This window comes from Gobius niger, assembly GCF_951799975.1.
Source record: "Gobius niger genome assembly, chromosome: 3".
NCBI classification, from domain to species: Eukaryota; Metazoa; Chordata; class Actinopteri; order Gobiiformes; family Gobiidae; genus Gobius; species Gobius niger.
The window spans coordinates 28,009,662-28,028,962 of NC_136854.1; the positions used below are offsets into that span (position 1 = coordinate 28,009,662).

General features: G+C 42.3%; 1 protein-coding gene across 2 annotated transcripts; it reads right to left on the reverse strand.

Annotated features, from left to right (window-relative positions):
* Nucleotides 1–1,182: 1,182 nt before the first annotated feature.
* On the reverse strand, nt 1,183–18,444 carry mafgb (v-maf avian musculoaponeurotic fibrosarcoma oncogene homolog Gb). 2 transcript variants are annotated; one of them, XM_079553183.1, is made up of 3 exons: nt 18,134–18,444; nt 3,583–3,648; nt 1,183–3,513 (listed from the first exon to the last, which is right to left on the reverse strand). In XM_079553183.1, the coding sequence occupies exons 2-3, from the start codon at nt 3,616–3,618 to the stop codon at nt 3,034–3,036; spliced, it is 516 nt and encodes a 171-aa protein (XP_079409309.1). In that variant the 5' UTR covers nt 3,619–3,648; nt 18,134–18,444; the 3' UTR covers nt 1,183–3,033. The 2 variants fall into 2 exon arrangements, with proteins under 2 accessions (XP_079409309.1, XP_079409310.1); XM_079553184.1 differs by lacking the exon at nt 18,134–18,444 and adding an exon at nt 17,710–18,070.
* Between the last annotated feature and the right edge of the window lie 857 nt (nt 18,445–19,301).

The window sequence follows — 19,301 nt, forward strand, 5'->3', positions numbered from 1 at the left end:
GTTGATAATCACAGTGGCTGGATGCTGATCCTTTGACCCATCACGTTTTTAATGAAAATACAGCGATCGGAAACCCAACATGGAAGACGAAAATCAGAGTTCAAGTTTGACCAGAAGCTTACACCAGCGCTACACTTTTGTGTCTCGTATTCCACTGGACATTACGTGAAAGTCAATTAACTCTACTATGAACTCACACAAGGAAAAGCCACACCACATTTGAACAGTTTTTTTCACTCTGCACATTTGCATTGATTGAATGTTTAACAATATCATAAAAGCTTCTGTGAGCCACAAGATCTACATATATAAAGTAAATCTATTTAACACCTCTCACACTTCATGAGCCTTTTTTCCCCCAAATAACTGTTTTACGGTCCTTGTTTCACAGGACAGACGTTACAGACTGAGCTTTACAAGAATAGGCTACCGAATATCTTGAAGTTTAATATAACAATGAGCTCTCCCGTTGGACATTTTCACTTGACACGACTTATAGCTCTGGTTTTATGGTTGACTGGATATGCAAATACTTATTGTTTAAAAGATTATGGGAATATTATAAATTTAAGACCATTTTCTTTCTTTTGTTATTCCTATTTCAGTTAATTTGCATTAATAAAGAAGTCTACACTAATCTTAATAAGCACGCAGCTGTCTCCTTAAGCCCTCCTCACAATGAAAAGTGTAGGTTCGTCCATTGTTCAACCGCTTTGTCAATGATGAACAGTGTTTGAACTGCTGCACGAAATTGAGTTCACAAAAAAAATAAAAATTAGAATTTAATTTTAAGTAACCCTCTTTGACAGACAACGCATTTAACTACCTTAATACAATTTAGCATAAAACACAGAATACATAAAACGTAATCACTTCCCTGACAAATATACAAAACGGCTATGAACTAATGCTAACATTAAACGTACAATATAGAAAATGTACTCATCAAACAAAGTACCTGCCTTGTAACAACCTACAAAAACAAAGGTTGTGGATAACGCTGGAAACATTCAATTGTATGTCCTATTTAAATGTAAAAAATCGTAATAATTTTTCTGCATAAATGTATTAATCCCACAGCCAAATGTGTAGAGCCAAATTGAATATACAAAATGTGTAACTGTGCACGATATTGAGAAGACTGTAGTTATGGAAGTCATTGTTGTTTTGTGTAGCTTGTCTGGAGCAGCATTCCCATTGTAGTCTACGCAGAGAGAGAAGAAAACTGGTCACTTTTGTCCTTTTTTCTGATTGTCTCACTCTGCGTCCATTCGACATGCCATACAATTCAAACAAACACCAGAAAGTTGTATTGGCGACCCAAGCTACAGTAGGTGTTGTTGCCCTCTTTAGGTATTTTAAACTCTTAAAACTGAAATCAAAGCCATATAGCCATGAAGAAGTCAACATTACCTTGTCACTTAACCAACACAGCACACCACACACTAGTTCACGGTACACATACGTTCCTATCACTACAGACAAACAAAGCTATTCAGTAGTTAAGCCACTTTTGGTACAGTTGCAAAATAGAGAGAGACTGTATATCAAACAGATTCTGTTATACCACTTTTTACAGTTCATTACAAATGATGTAAAGATAATAGTCTTTATAAAACTCCAGACTCAACCGTACACAGACGAAGATTCTCCGAGTATATATAACACCATAGAAGACCACCTATGATAAAGCTTGTGTGATGTGAACTTAAAAACGTCACTTTCTCTGTGACAAAAAGCGTCAAAAAACAATGCAAGTCCAGTATGTCTGAATCCCATTATCAAAAACATGTGCCAACTGACCGCGCGACTGTATAAAACAACTTGTATATTGTGTCACTAGCTACTTTCTGATTAGCCTGTGTATCCTATAAAGCACAGGTACAACACGTCATCAACATGTCTCTTCCTTTTTGCAGTTCGCTTTTCCTCTTTCGACTTTGTTGTTATGCATATTGTTGCAATCAAGGCACTTGCCCTTCTTTGTCTTCAGTTTGATTCAGACTTAAAAACTAAAATGATTATTAATTTTTTTTTAATGAAACGCTGTGTAAAGGAATCAGTGATTGGAATTTTCGTAATTGCGAAACAGTTCAAATCTGTAGAGCACAATGGAAGCCAATTGGACCTAAAAATAGAAGGAAAGTAGAACGTGAAGAGACGGTAAAAAAATACGGCTAAATAAATATAGCAATACCAGAACAAATACGCACCACAGAATTTCACAGAATTCCTGATAAATATCAATTCACATACAGAGAATACACTTTGGACCTCATGTGAATGACAACACAGTACAAAACAGTAGAAATACACTTACCACCATTGTGTTATATACTATATATTTCATCTAGTTCTTTTCTAAAAAAATGTTCTTGTGAGAGCAAGATGAGAATTCACCGCCTTAACCCTAATCAGCTGCACAGTCACAGAGTTTCCCCCCGAATTAAATAAGTCTTGTATTATATTGCTAATCAAGGTTTAAACTGAATTATTAATGTCAATTGTCGTCCTGTATGTTTTTATGTTTATTAAAAGAAAATAAATTAATAGCTCAACTGCAAAATTAGAGTGACCGTGTAGACCCTGTGTCATCCCTGTGCTAAATAATTAAGGAGTCACAGTCTCAAACCCTTCTGCTGCTTCAGTTGTTTCTCACCTGCACCAGGGCCATGGATGTATTATAGAGCAGACAAACCCCTCAGTAGAAAATCTGACAGTGAATGTAAAATCTTGTAATCTAAAATCCCTCAAAGCGTTAAAATCACAGATTCTTTATTGCTGCCATTATTACTGTGTCACACATTTTGATTGTTACGACTTCAGTGCAATATTCTCTTTGTGAACATTTGTCACAACTGAGATAGATACATCTCACGGGCCACATCCTGCAGAAGTGAGCCCTTCCAACTTTAGTATTACTGCAGTATCCTGTTCTATAGTACATCAACCCTCAGTGCAGGTCAGAGGCGGGACACAGAGACGACTGGACGTAGCTGAACTCCATCTTGACACCCTCTTCCAGCTCTTCTCTCAAGACCGCGCATCTGTTTTTGACTTCACTATTGTGATCACACTGGTCGCTGTAGCCACCTTCCCTGGAATGAGTGGACCGATGACAGAAGAGGCCACACCTCCGCCTCCCCCTCCTGCTCGGACCCCAACTCCCACCGAAGGACTCCGGGCCACAGTCCGGGCGAAGGTCTGTAAGGCTTCATACTTAGACCTCAGAGCATCAAGCTCAACGCGCATGGACGCGTTCTCATTGGCCAGTTTGTCCACTTCCTGCTGCAGTTGGGTCTTCTGCTTCTCCAGCTCCTCTTTCTGCGTCACCCGCTTCACTCGGCAGCTCGCAGCGTAGCCCCGGTTCTTCAGGGTCCGTCGTCGCTGCTTCAGTTGGAGGATTTCTTCTTTGGAGAGCCCTCGGAGGTGCTGGTTCAGCTCTCGTACCGACATGGTCACCAGCTCCTCGTCCGTGAGACTGGTGCCATTCTCACCCGGCTCTCGCTTCACCTGCAAAGAAAACACATTAAGGAATGAGACATTACATATGACTTTACAAAAACATTTTGTGGAACTTACCTTTAAGGCTTTGTTTCCTTTGTTCTCCGTCGTCATGCCCTAAGAGCCTTCCCCTTCTGAACTGACCTGTGAAAAACAGTACTTACTAGTTAATCTGAAGTAACGGGGCAACAGTATGTTATGTAGTGAAAAAAGCTGCATTTGTATTGTAAACTCAAACTGGGCATTAACCAACTAACCAATAAACGAACATGAACCAATTCTTTGCTTAAGGCACTGTCTTGTGAGTGCTGAGGTGAAAGTGACAAGCAAACTTTTCAAAGAATTTCCCTGGCTTCCTGTTTCCTGGTGCTTTCACTTACAGTGCCCACTACCTTGCTCTGTTCAAATCTTATTGGCTGATTTCAGGTCAGTGGTAGAGAAATGAGCATGAAATAAAAAGGAAGTGGTAAAGACTGTTGGAACAACTCCAGGAGAAAACCTACTTCAACTGTTTCAACTGTTAAACAGAAAACTGAGTGTGAGTTACGCTGTGGAGTGGCAGGTGTCACAATACACAAAGACAAATGCACACATGAGGCTGTTCTGATGAGAGCACTGTAAACAAAAGACAAAAGGATGCAGAGACAGTAGTGTGAGTCAGATATCGACAAAGACATGAGCGAAGTGCAAAGATGAGGTCAGTCCTTAGAGCGGGCGGCTCCAGTGATGAGCATCTCCTCACTGCTCAATGCCCTGCTTTGTGCCGCTCTGCTCTCCTCTGTCAGACCTCTCAGTCCGGTGTGTGCGGAGGAAAGGGCAGCTATTGTTGCTGCTGCTGCTGAGCGATCATCATGAGACCAGTCATGATGACTCAGCAGATTCTTCACCTCACTCTCCCTCCTCCTCCCACTGCGCACATTTCTGCTCTCCTCTGTCACTTTCACCTCCCTCCCTCTTTGTTTTTACACCCTTCAACTACTCCTCCAAGTTTTCAGGTCGGCCTCAAATGTGTTGACTTGTGTCAACAAGAGTAACATATCTGTCTAACTGACGAAATGTGGTTGTCCTCAACGCCACAGACCTGCTTTTAGCCCAACTGCCACACCTGGAAGTGCTGAGTCAGGACTTCTGTTAAACTGATCTGCTGAGTCAACAATGTTATAGTTTGAGTTTGACTGGCACACTCTGCTCTGCACGGCCTTCTCTCAAATGTGCTTTTCTAAAGCCATTCACAAGTTTCATCAAACAAATATAAAGTAGATTTAGACTATTTCATCCATTCATTGTTTTCCATGGTACAAATACAAAGTCTAGACCAAATCACGGTTGCCCAGCGGTAAATGCTAAGAATGCATAACTAAAAGTGGTCTACTAAATGAAGATTATGTGGTTGGGGAAGTGTTTATGATTCTCCACTGTCAAAATTCCCGGAACCATCAAGACTGAAAATATGCCATATAAATACCTTGTCTAAAAGTAACTATCTGCGATGTAACAAACCAAAGAACATGATGGCGTACAGTTATTAATACCACAGGGCGTTGATGCCTGTGTTTACCCAACTATAGATAAAACCTTGATCTGTTTAAATATTGTGAGCACATATGGCTGCTTTTTCATGTACCAATGTCTTATTTTCTCTTGTGTTTTGTTCAGTTGCTGCAAACCCTCCCACAGCTCGAGGTGCATCACCACACAATGGCTGGATCAAAGGCATGAAGACTGAGGTTGGTTGTTGGGGGTGGGGGTGACAGCATGGAGGGTTGGGGGGTTGTTACAATGAACAAAACTGGGGGCAAAAAGGATGCCGTATCGCTGGCAGGCATCAGTTTATTTCCCCTGTGCCCCAACCACAGCCCACCTCACCCATCATCTACATGCAAACAAAAAGCATGTTACGCACTCCCCTGCTGCCATGCCAGTGGGGTTCAATAAAACACACAAATGTGCAAATGTATTTATTTTTAGAAGATGCGCTGCTCAGGGAAAATAAATGCATTGCGTTATTCCTCGGCTGCACTTTTCCTAGATTATTTTGCACGAATGGAATGATCTCATATTTGCCTCAGTTGTTCTTTTGATTGTGACTTTACATTAAATGTATTCTATGCAGCTGGCACATAAAGGTTAACAAGCTTATTGTTTGTCAAGTTCATTGTCTTCCCTTTCCCCTTTGAGTTGTCTCCCAGCTTGCAGTAATGCATTGCTCATTAAGAGGCTTTATGAGCTCAATCCTCTGTATTTGTTTGGGGCCGGCACTAAAAGTACACATCCAGAGTGACAGTAACTGTTAGTGCGGGCTGAAGAAAATGAAGCGGAGGAAGTCGTAATGTTTCAGAGGAAGACTTTGTTCTGATGAAGCCTCTTGCGTTTAGAAACAGCAGAAACACTGTGAAGTTTGGGTGCCATTTATCAAAGTTAGCCGCATGCAGAGCTAAACTGCAGTAAACCCGTTTGCGTGTGTTCCCTGAGAGATGAGGCCCGGTGTATAAGGAATCAAGGTCAAAGTTCATGTGCTGACCAAAGCCAGGACCATTCATCTTGAGCATGCAGAGGCCGCCAGAGGTGTCCTTCCCATAATGCTGGCGAGGTGGTCGCTGGGTTGTGGTCAATGCCACAGCCCCTGTTGCTACAACAGACAGCTTTTTTGCTGTTGCATGCTGTATTTTTATGGAGAGGCTCAAGAACGCTGACAACTCAAGAGCGAGGATGCTTACAGTTACAGCACACACACGCACTCACTAAGAGTGGACATGGGACAGACAGCTGCATATAACCCAGCTTGACCATATATTATCTGTTTGCTGTTAGCTCAGTTGATAATGGACTGGATTTAGACCTGCTTTACAGTCTTGGTATAATGTAGTTCGTAAGACCAGACTGATGTGAAACTTTGGGGCCAATGCTGATAACTATTAAAGCCATATTGCTTAACATTTCACCCAATGACTAATAATAAATTTACGCATTTCTTTTTTTTTGTTATTGGTTGAAAATACCTGTATATCATGCGCTTTTATACTGTCAACACACTCGCCTGTCCTCAGACTTGACCCATAACTTTGCACTTTGTCCTCTTCCTTCTTGCAAAACAAGCATTGTTGTTGTTTTTTAGCTGATTATGTGTCTAGTTTGGGGATTTTTGTTGCTTCTCTGACGTATCAACATACAACCTGGAATGGGAGTTAGAAATAAATATACATCAGCCAGTATGATTAGCGATTTAACTCACAATAATCAACTTTTGAAGTCCTAAATAGGCTACATGGCTTATGTTAAATCAACACCGTACCATTTCCATTTGTGTTTCCTGTGCATGATTCATTAGGAAGAACTATTGCTGCTGGAAGGTCAGGAACAACCTTAAGTAATGCTCATGCTGTCAGTAAAATGACTCAGTGAAATGTGAAGATTTTGGCAAGGTTCTGGCTGTTAGCCGATATATATCTGGCCGCCCATAACAACTGCTCAATATATTGCGTATGAAGCAAGACATTACAGGACTCTAGGCTAACGGGCAGGAGAAAGTGCTGGTGATACAGGCAGGTAAAGACAGACTGCTAAATGTGGAGGGGGGTATCGCTGGTAGAGAAGGACTGAAAGAATGCTGACGTCTCCAGAGCTGATTAGCGTTACAGCGGAGACATCACACCCACAGCCCAGAAAAATGCTGAGTATGGCGGGAGGACGGGGCGGAGGGGGGGGTCGGTATGTGTGTGTGGGGGGTGGCGGTGGTGGAGGGGGACTGGGGGGGGGGGGGGGTGCAAATGACAAGGGAGAAAGAAGAGAAGAAAAAGAGAGGACCGGGACGGAACGGAGAGGAGGTGGGAGAGGGAGGGGGGGGGGGTGTAAAAGCGTTTGGGTGAAAATGCATCCTCAACACATTTGTAAGAGCTTAGCTGTTGGGTACAGAGGGGGATGCGGGTGGGGGGAGAAATGGATGGAGGGGGATTGGGGTCGGGGAAAAAAAAAAAGCCCTGATCTCAGCAACGACCAGGACTAAAACCTCCAATTAGAAAAGTTCTGAAGCTGATCCAGGGCAATGAGACTACTGCTGACCGTCTTACTGCACCTCCAAGCGCACACAAACTCCAATAAAGCAAGGTGATACATGCTGCTGTCCTCTATTAGAATGTGCAGCCGAGCATTGTCATACACCGATTATCAAACGCGCTCAGGACGGTGCAATATCGCCACATTATCCTTATCGCAATATTAGCAGGCTCAAGATCCGTATCGCAAGAAACCAAAGTATATCACAAAATCACTGAAGTATGGCAACTTAAAACGTGCCATCAGTTTTAGTAACAATGTTCCAAATTCGGCCACTTTTTAGGTCTTTTTTGGTCTATGATGAACAAAGGTGAGTGTTTTTCCATTTCTGTTTAATCTCTTAACCCCCACCTGAACAGAGTGGGTTTTCTCCAGTTTGGCTTAACCCAAATCTAAAAGCGTCTTGAAAAAAGCGTCAACAGAGCGACAGAAATGTGACAAAAAGCGACGAAAAAGCAACAAAAATACAGCAAAAAACGAACACAAATGCAACACAAAAACGGATAAAAATGCAACAACAAAAAAATGACAAAAATGCAACAAAAAACGAACAAAAGACGCATAATGTGGCAAAAATATGATGAAAACGCAATAAAAAAGCAATGAAAACCAAAAAGAGTGACGACAACGCAGCAACCATACGAGGAAAACAATCCGTTTAGATGAGTTTTGTCGGTCTTTGCTTTCAAATGAGGAGTTACTCTGGCCTGCATTTTAGATTTGGGTAAAGCTGAACCGGAGAAAATGCGATCTGTTCAGGCGGGGGTTAAAGGGTTAAGATACTGTGTTGAAATATTCCGTAAAATTTGCAATATTATTGGTTTTGAATTCAAGACAGTTATCTGATATTTCGTTTTTTCCTCACATTCCTGCTGGTTGTTGATTTGATTTGTAAGCTGGGAAAATAACTCCAAACATAATGGAAGCATTCATTGAAGTATGAGTGGTGAGCTATTACTTATTCATTATTTAGTTTTTGGTGTGTGGCAGGAAGAAAATTTCTAAGATCCCACTAATCTGAAGAATATGAATAATGCAAGTTGGAGCAAAGTTGAGCCAGTGGAACTTGAGAGAAATGTAGGGCAAAAAAATCACTAAAGAGGCTTCAAATATAGCAAACATTCTGATTGTCACATTTGAACCCTGGAGCTCAGAGGGGGCAAACTGAGGCCTGCGGGCCATATGCGGCCTGTTCATCATTTTAATCTGGGCCGCACAGCAGGTTAGCATCATCAACACTAGGGCTGTGTACCGTTAAACGTTTAGGTACTACCAGTATCGGAAAGTATTGAAAGCAGGTACTAAGTGTTGTTACCTGTTTGTCCGGGGACAGTATTACAGGAAGTTAATTGGTTGTTTCAGCCAAAATAATTGATAGAAAATTTAAATAAATGGTCTATGGGACAAATTAACATTATGGTTCTGTTGTATAGTTCTAGAGAACAAATATTGTAGGATGGGTATTGAAAAAAAGGTTTTGCTCAGGTATTGAAAAAATGTCATTGTTCCCAGCCCTATCGATCAGTTCTGATAAGAATCACCACTAAACCAACACCAAACTTTGACACATTGGCTTCAAAGGGTGACCAAATCCACTGTTCTCACCGACATAAAAAGGCAATAAATGACTGATCAAAATGTTTGTCAATACCTGGTGTAGCTTCTGCCCCTTAATACTTAAAGTTGAAAAATCATGTGCTGCATGTGAAGTGGGTGTATGGTGGAGGTCTGAGGTCTTACATAAACCTTTAGTACATCCATAGGAGCTTTGTTTTGCAGGTTATTACCAGATGTCAAAGAGTTCAAGAAAAGCTGTTTAGACCAGGACACTTTGGCTGTAAACTGCACTTCTCGCTCTCTCTCTCTCTTTTGTAATTATTTTTGATTGATTGGATTGCTGCCCATTGAACCAATCACACTATAGGTCGTTGAATCTGTGATCTTAGGACTCCTAAAGGAATCATCGAGCAGCAGAATTACTTCAGACAGAGTGTAGGCAACAACATAATCTCGTCCTCTGATAGTGTGTAGCGCAGACGAGGAGGAAGCTGCTTCAGACAGACCTCTAATTAATCTTGTTTGGCCAAACCTATTCCTCCGGTCACTAGCGCCACACAGCAAGGTATTTCTCGGAAAGACACTTGGCTCCTTACAACCAGCCGGTGGAGATAGCTCCAGAGGTACACACACACAGGGGGGATAAAGAGCCAGAAATTAGTCGCTTTAAAGGTGACCCTGGGGCTGGTAGTGCGGGGGTGTTCACAAGCATAAACAAGCCAGAACATAGAGACACATCAAGAATAGATCGCGAGAGCCACTCGTCTTGTGATGCAGAAGGAAGGCAGTTATTGAACAATCCTGCCATGACAACTGCCTTAACTGTGACTGCTCCCCCCCGGGCCCCCATTTGAGCAACAACGGAGTTACGACGGGTTAGGAGGAAACTAAAGGGTGTTAGGCGAGATAAGTCAAAAAGTTGTGGTTGGATTGGGGAGAGGTTTGAAAAGAAAGTCTGTAAAAAAAAAAAGTGTGTTTTTGTGATTACGTTGGTGATTCATTTGAAAGCACGGTAATGCTTTAAAAATCAAGATTCAGTTCTGAGTGCGTATTCGAAACAAATCCAGGAGCATGAACAGTTGAAGGGTTTAAAGGAACAGGCCACCGTTTTTCCATACTGAGATATGTTCTTACCTGAGCTTAGATGAGTTGATGCGTACCTGCCTGGCCTTTACACGTGCGCTCAGTCACGCAAAACGACCAAAGATGTTGATAGCATTTAGCCTCTCCTCCTCTATGGATCCAAATGGGGTGAAGTTAGAAGTGACCAAGCTCTTCCACGTTTTCCCTCTTTAAATACGGTTACATGAGTAGTTACACGATCCAAGTATAGTCACACAAAATTAAACATTTTTCGATTTTCTAAGCTGATAAAAAAGGGGTACTATATTGTGAGGCGTAATAACACCTTAGGAGCACTTTGACTTTACTGCACGGACGTTGAAGTGCTCCTAAGGTGTTACGCCTTACAATATAGTACCCCTTTTTATCAGCTTAGAAAATTGACAGGTTTCATTTTAACCGTATTTAAATAGGGAAAACGTGGAAGAGCTTGGTCGCTTCTAACTTCACCCCCGTTTGGCCCCATAGAGGAGAGGAGGAGAGGCTAAATGCTAACAACATCTTCAGTCTTTATGCGTGACGGAGCGCACGTGTAAAGACCAGACAGTTACTCATCAACTCGTCTAAGCTCAGGTAAGAACATATCTCAGAATGGAAAAACGATGGCCTGTTCCTTTAATGAGCAGACTGAATTATTATACAGAATTCATAAAATGTTTGAAGAGGTCTAAGGTTTAGTATTTTTTTTACATAGCAAATTCCATTGAAGGAATATTATTTTGTTATTTTCAGGGAACACATGTTGCCCAAATAACTGCAGTCGTTGCGATATGTTAATTATGACAATTAAAATTGTAATTTCCATCGGATTGCCAGCCCTGAAGGTTTGGAATAGGATGGATTAGGCATGGATTTCTCACTTATTACACGTAACCATTGCTAACTCCAGCCACATAATTACGAAGATTCTGTAACGTTGTGATAAATGTTTGATTATGTGCATTGACCCCCCCCCCCAATAAAAAAAAAATCTAAACTTTTCTAGTTGTATAATAGTTGTGTGATATATTCCGATCATAACAACTACACCGACTTTAACTGCCTGCACTGCCAAGGCCAATATCTAAGCAATAACGCACACTGGGGGAAAGACACTAAAAAGATTATAACAAAAGTGATTTCTGCCGCGTTCCACCTCGTTTGTGCTTTAAATGATAAAGAGCGGAGCCCGGTAGTGCTCATTGATCTCGTGTGGGCAGAAGAGTGCGGTGCGAGCTGGTAAATAATTAACCGGCTGCAACGTGCGGCGGCTAACTGAGAATTAGGAAAGAGATGAGAGATAATTTCAACCTGAGCTCAGAGTGGGAGAGGCAGGTCAGAGAAGAGGAGGAAGCTATTGACTGGGGAAGCAGCAGAGTAAAATAGGAGTGAAAACAGGTGGTCGGCTTACATGCACGGTGAAGAGGAAAAACATGATTGCGGTTGTATCTGAAGTCTTAGATATTTAATGGCTCTGTGGCTTAAAGGGATATTTCAGGATTTTTGACATAGGGCCTCATTTCCTACTTATCCAGAGTGTTGCTGATTTCTGGAGATATTTTTCTTTGTTATCCATGCAGTTCTTATATTTGAAGAATTACGGTGGCGCTAGGCTAGTGCTAGGCTAGCGCATTTCTACGGTATCAGCTAGCCTGCATTAAAAACAGTCTGACACACTCCACAGTGCACCTGAGACACATCACTTATAACGCCAGACTAACCATATAAATGTCTGTGTCGATAGAATAATTTGAACCATTTTGCTTTTAAAAGAACTTATATATGAGCAGCAACAGCTTCGTGGCTACGCAGCGGCGGAGTGATCTGCTAGAAAATAGTCCCTCAAAATGCGATCATTCATGTGATGCAAGGTCAGTTATGTTCCAAAAATTATTCTATCGACACAGACATTCATATGGTTAGTGATTTGCCTCAGGTGCACTGTGGAGTGTGTCAGACTGTTTTTAATGCAGGCTAGTTGATACCATAGAAATGCGCTAGCCTTGCACTAGCCTAGCGCCACGAAACTCTTCAAATATAAGAACTGCATGAATTACAAAAAATATATATCTCCAGAAATCAACAACACTCTGGATGATTAGGAAATGAGGCCCTATGTCAAAAATCCTGAAATATCCCTTTAATGTTCATCCGTGGATCCAAAGGTCAGCAGTTCGAATCCCGGCAGACTGTCACTGTATCTTTAGGCATGACCGGTACACTTGAATGCATCCTTTCAGTTTGGCTGTATGGTAGTTTTGCATGTGAACTCAAGCAGAGTGAGAAATCAAGTTATAAACCTCAGAGTTTGCGTATCGAGAGACAGCGACGGGGAGAAAGCGGCATCCCTTTGGAAAAGAGCGGGAGTCGGCCCCTCATGTGCATATGATAATGTGGAGCGGAGAGAAGAGCTATCGCTTTCACACCTCTCCGAGTTCAAAAGGGGTATTGTGAGCGTACGCGCTGCTTAGCTGTGCGCCCGAGTGTTTGTGCAAGTGTGTTATTAAAGGCGAGAAAAAGTCCTGGCGTCGACACGTTTTTCCCATTCCAGGTAGTAAGTCGGAGTGTGATGACAAATTTCCCAACACAAGCAAAAAAAAAACTGCACTGTCAGGCAGTTGAGCGCCGGCTTCTTTTTTTCATAAGTGCTTTTTTTTTTTTTTCCCGAAGAGAGAAAGCATGTAGTGTAGGTTAACTCGCCTTTATGTGCGTGTGTAGGAGTGTGTGCAACAGCCAGCGCTGCGAGGGGAGAGACAGCCGTTTGGTAAATGACATGTTGGCTTTATTCCCCCCACCAGACGCACGCCGCATCTACGGTCAGCATTACTAAGTTAGGACAAAGAGAAAAGTTTTGCGAGCAGCAGGAAAGTTAACAGGGTGCAAGTCTTTGGGGACGCATTTATCACAAACAGAAGCTTAATGAGAAATACATCAGCCATAACTTTTCTGCAAACTCACATGACTTCGGACAAAGAGGTGCGTCTGGCTGGGAGCATCATTCATCTGTAGCTTTTGCCTGCAGTTTTTTGGGGACTTTTTGCATTAGTGAGTAGGAAGACTATTAGCGGGACGAACAAACTAACAAAATCAGCATAGGAATGAAAACGGGATGTGGATGGGGAAAATATTATTCAGCTAGAAACGAAATCCATGAAACTAAACATAGGAAGCAAATATCAAGGCCATTTTTCTTTTTTCAGTCATATATAGCTTTGTTTAGGGCTGCACAAAAACTCAGATCAACATCGCAATTTGACAGGTCACTATCAGTAAAGAGCAACTACTTAGCAAACCCTTTGCAAAAAAAAAATAGCCGTTGAAAATCTGCTTATCCTGTACGTTGCACATCTGAACTCGCAAATAAAATACAATTATGTTTGATAAAAAAATCGCAATCCGATACTTTGTGCAGCCCGACAGCGTTGGTGTGAGTTTAACTTAAAGCGCCTCAATCGCTAGATCACCTCTGAAAAAGCTACACGTTTCACTCGATCTTTTGTGTCTGTTATCTGCTCTCATTTCGTTTCTTCTGAACATTCACAAATGTATAGCCCAGTTGTGGGATCGTCACACACTGCAGTTGGAAAATGCGGCAAGTTGGCGCATAAAGATGATGCAACTGGTAGACAACCGCCGGTCCGGATCCGCCTGTTACCAAAGGCTTGCATCTGAACACGCCGCTTTCAATATTTCCCGCAAAAAACTAAATTACAGCACTATTTGTCCGTGCAAGGATTTTAGCTTCGAAACTTGAAAACTCTCGCGGGCCCAGGAGAAGAAGGAGAAGGAGGAGAAGGAGAAGAAGAAGAAGAAGAAGGAGAAGAAGGAGAAGGAGAAGGAGAAGGAGAAGAAGAAGGAGAAGAAGAAGGAGAAGAAGAAGGAGAAGAAGAAGGAGAAGAAGAAGAAGACGGAGAAGAAGACGGAGAAGAAGAAGGAGAAGAAGAAGAAGGAGAAGGAGAAGGAGAAGAAGGAGAAGAAGAAGGAGAAGAAGAAGGAGAAGAAGAAGGAGAAGAAGAAGAAGACGGAGAAGAAGACGGAGAAGAAGAAGGAGAAGAAGAAGAAGAAGAAGGAGAAGGAGAAGAAGGAGAAGGAGAAGAGGCAGGGCTGTTTGAAGGCGCGCTCATTAGTTATTATTGATAAGGGAAAGTGTGTTACACCATTAAAGGACACACTGCTCTATCTGTACTTAAAGTTTTGATCAATGCGAATTCCCCAATTGTTCTGATTCTTTTGTTGCGTCTATTTATGTGATTTCTTAATTTACAACTTTATGTTAAAGGGGGCGTTAGTCTCGGCTATAGAGCTCATTTGACACGCAGTTAAAATCACACAAGGACAAGCGCTCGAATGTTTGAAGAAAGAAAACAGAAGCACAGAGCAGTGATTATGCACCCGATCTGCTTACACCATATTTCATCATTACTGAGGAGAAAAAACACTCAACTATTGATCTGCCCCAGTGCTTTCCTATCTCTCGCCCTCGCTCTGAATCTGGCTTTTTATTTTTTTTCCCCCCCTCTGCTTTAACTTCTCTCTCACAAAATCACCAGCGTAACAACACTGTTTTTTTTTTCTTCTTCTTCTTCTTCCCCTCCACCCTCAAACGGATTCCCACTAGTAAACAAGATCAGAAACACGCACTGCTTAAAAATCATCTCCCCAAACTCCACGTCAAACAAACAAACAGTCAGAGAGGAGGAGGAGGTGGTGATGGTGGACACTAAATTGCAGACACCTGTGCAATCGAACGCAATCCTGCACCGCGGCCCTGCAACGAGCGCGGCCTGTGTCGGGCTTCCTCTCATCCATCACAACAGAGGGCAGATAGAGGAACTGGGCTGCCAACTCTGCCACACGATGCCACTTTATGAGAAACTGTTCACTTCTCCTTTCATCCAAGTTGAATGTGTGGATTCATTCAACTTGTGGCACGGAAAGAATCTGAATATTGTGAATGTTTTAAGTAACTTTAGAAGCATTACGACATCAAACTATAGCAGGTTTTATATGTTACATCCTTACGGAGACTGATTTTTGTTGTTTGTAAAGCATACTATTATATTTTCCTAAATAACGACTGTCTTCGAAATGTATGAAATTTGACCATAAAAATACAAATTGTAATTTTGCGTGTGTTTACACAATTTACACAATTTGAAATAAAAAGCATTACGCTATACAATCTTCTGGCATGTGTGCAGAAATAAGTTGTTGATATAGTAAAAAGAAAAACTAAAAGTAAATAGCCTTTTCCAATGTTTTTCCAACTTTTTTTCTCTCATAAACTCATCATTTATGAAGCAATTCAGGTCAAATTATTTGTGTAGCTCAACAGTGTGTCTGCCACCCTCAGAACCTTTGTTAGATAAAGTTTCATCAACTTGACTCATGCTCATTAAACAGGTTCACAAGAGTAAATATTTGTCTTTGAAAGAGTTTGGTGTGTAAGACATTTTCACCTGCAGCTTTTGACGTTTATGAGTTTGTTCTTATTTCAGTGATGGAAGGTGAAGGGGGAGGCATGGGTGAAGCTGCTCCGCTCACAGAGATGCAGCTCCAGTTCTCATAGGTGTGTTATATCTGCTTCTTGTTTTGTGCACTCTCACATGCACGCACGCACACACACACACACACACACACACACACACACACACTGGGCAAAGAAACTAGCTGTGGTAAGTAACAAGTGAAAACGCCATCTGTCAAGCGAGAGCGCATTTGCTTTGCCTCAGCACTTTCAGGGGAATGCCTTGAAGACAAAAAGGTCCTTGTTCTCAATCTCTCCGCAAATCCCATCTCTCATTCTTCCTCCCTCTTCCTTCATCCCCCTTGCTCCGTGCGCCTTGCCGCTCCGCCACCATCAGCAAAGTTGCACACATAAGCATTGGTCAGCGTTCAATTACCGTGAACACCAGGGAAGGATGGAGAAAGTACTTGACAGAGAAATGCACTTCAAGCACTGATTAAATACTGATACCAAGTATAAAAAGCTTAGCCCCTAGGTTGTGTGTCCACACACACAGAGAGAGAACGGGAAATGGGGAGAATGTGTGTATAAAGGAGAGAAGGCAAAGGAGGGGCTCATCTCCAATACTGATACAACTGTTTCATCATTATGACCCTCTATTACAGTACTTGCCAACTTGCTTACTACATACTTTTGATACACTCCGCAGAGTGCTGACTCCAACTAAAGCTGCTGATATGAAGTCATTAGGGGGTGAAGTTTCTGTTTTTCTTGAGCCCTTAGAGCTTCCCTATTACTCTTCAGTGTTTAAGACGTACAATGCTCAGAGCTGGGACCGGGCAGTAGATAATGGCCCATTTACCAAAGATCAATCGCAGGATATTTAGTTGCAACCCATTACACTTGTTCTATTTTCATCACAGGTCTTTGTCTGAGTTCATGTCGCACAGTGAACCATTACGTCAACTGTCATAGTTTAGATTTCCGTGTGGTTTTTGTAGTTCAATAGGTCTCTCAGTCTATTGCTAAAGAAAGCCAGCCTCGCTGCTTGTTTTGTGTTCAGTCTTCAATATTATCTTGTTTCTGTTATCTTTTGTTTTTCTTTGACTGTCATCTAAATAATGACCAAGCTTGTGTGTCTCCTGTTAAGAGATCTGTTACAGAATAACTTCCTGGTTGTAGAGGTGAAGGAAAATAGCTTATGGAAGAGTGACTTGGGTAGTATTGGGTAGTATTGTAGTATTGTTATTGGTATTGTTCATCAGTTCCATTAATTATGATAGACAGTAAACAACAACAAAAGCGCCTTTACTTAAATGTGAGGGAGGCAGTTTATACCAACATGATTCCACAGTGCTTTCACATCCCACGTGCGCCATTATCTCACTGGTGAATCAACACTCCAGGACCAGGGGGTTTATTAACATTTAAAGCCTATAGACGGTCCCGGTGGCAGCGCGAGCCGCGGCGGAGCCAGACCTTTGTCCGCCGGTGCCATGTTGTTGCCATGGCTCCCTCGTGCCTCCGCTCGCGCTGTGATGAATCAGCATCTCTCTGCGGCGAGCCGACCGGTGTTTAGGCAGCCAGGCCGGGTTACAGACGTGCTCCCCTGCCCTCAGAACAACAACACAAGCGGCCCGCTCATGCGCTCACCCCATCGCAATGTTTACAGAGATATGCGTAAAGCAAGGGCCATGTCGGAAGAGCACACGCCTCACACAAAGCAAATGTCAAAACAGTCGCTCGACAGACTCGTGCCCTCTCAGCAGCAGGATACAGGCTACTCCAACGTAAATACTCCGCTCATTGAGCCACTCGGGGGTGTACAGCCCCGAAAACCCCATCACAACCAGCAAACACACCACAAAGACGGATAAATGTTGTTATTGTTGTATTCCCTGTTGTTTCCGTGAGCCTGTTATACTCTTGTCATAACCGCTAAGACCAGCAATTAGTTAGTGAACCACAGCCAAACGCGCAGAAACCGAAGAAAACTGATCAGCAAAGGGAATGGGGGATTGCCTTACCTGTCAAAAAGCACAAAACGCGTGTGATTTTTGAGAAGCGACAACAGCGACTCGGTGTGCGCCTCTTGTCGCTTCAGCACCACGGCATGAGGACAGTCGAGGAGCTAGCGGTCAGGTTGTCGGGCTTATATCCTTAAAGAATGCGGTTCTATCTGTTCAATGTGCGCTCTTGAGTGACCTAAAGCCTGGTTTGTTCGTGTGTTTTAACGGGATAACCTGCACAAAAAGCCGATCTCCGCGCAGAGCTACTCTCCGCGCCTCCTCTCATTCCGACACATGGCTCCGCTCCGAGGCTTGACAGCCGCGCGCTACGCTACGTACACCCCCTTTGTGTTATTATGAAATCGCACTCAGCAAAACAGCCACTACAATCAGCACTTTTGAGCGCATTTTTTTTGTAAATATGCCTTTTCAGCTGACTCACCAGAAGTCACTCACGGTGGACCCTCGGAGGTGAAGTTCGGCCGGTGCACACAGACACTTGGAGAAATGTTTTTTTTTTTTTTCCGCTCACGCCTCCTCCTCGCAGGTCTCTACATACATCCACTCCTTCCTCACTTGTTTTAGTCCGTGGTCGGAGGCGCCAGACGTCAAATGATGTTTGGATCACATGGTTTCATTCATGAAGCACCTACGCAAGCCGCATTTAAAGAGACACGAAACAGCAGCCACGTCTTTGTGATGGACAAGAGTCAGTGGAAAGTGTGACAGGCGGTTCCACCTCTTGAACTAAACTTAGAGCGCGCGTTTACGCTACTGACTGGCGGCCGCTATTTAGAGAGGGACTGGAGGACTCATACACGAGGGCAGCTGCTCATTCCCCCAGAGCTACAGGCTGTGAGGGACAAGTCTCCAGGGTTATATCTCCATTAAAACACAAATCCGGCTATCTTTGACTGAGAGCTTACACAGACACTTTGCGTTTGATGATCATGCAATGCTATTTCCATGTGTGGTGAAATTTAAAGGCCAGTCACTTCTATAAACATGGGTATCAGGTGACAATTTGCCACCGTGGATACATTCAGGGGCGGACTGGCCATGTGTCCATTCTGGAAGAGCACAGAAGGGCCACTGGCTCGAGGGCCACCCGGTCCCGCCTCAACCGAGCTTTACCCAAATCTAAAAGCTGAAAAGAAAAGCATCAAAATAGCGAGAAAAAGAGGATGAAAACATGAGGGAAAAACACGGACAAAAACAACAAAAAAGTGATGGAAAAAATAATTAAAAATTCAACAAAGATGTGACAAAAATGTGACAAAAACTCAACCAAAATGTAACAAAAACTCAACAAAAAAATTACAAAAATTCAACAAAAATTCAACAAAAACTCAACAAAAATGTAACAAAAACTCAACAAAAATGTCACAAAAATTCAACAAAAATTCAACAAAAACTCAACAAAAATGTAACAAAAACTCAACAAAAATTCAACAAAAACTCAACAAAAATGTAACAAAAACTCAACAAAAATGTCACAAAAATTAAACAAAAAAGTAACAAAAACTCAACAAAAAAATTACAAAAATACAACAAAAATTTAACAAAAACTCAACCAAAAAGTGACAAAAATTCAACACATTTTTTTTTTA

Coding starts and splice junctions, on each gene's coding strand:
- mafgb (XM_079553183.1), bottom strand. CDS start 3,618: ATGACGACGGAGAACAAAGGAAACAAAGCCTTAAAG. Junction 3,514..3,582: donor AAGGAAACAAAGCCTTAAAG/GTAAGTTCCACA, acceptor TTTTCTTTGCAG/GTGAAGCGAGAGCCGGGTGA.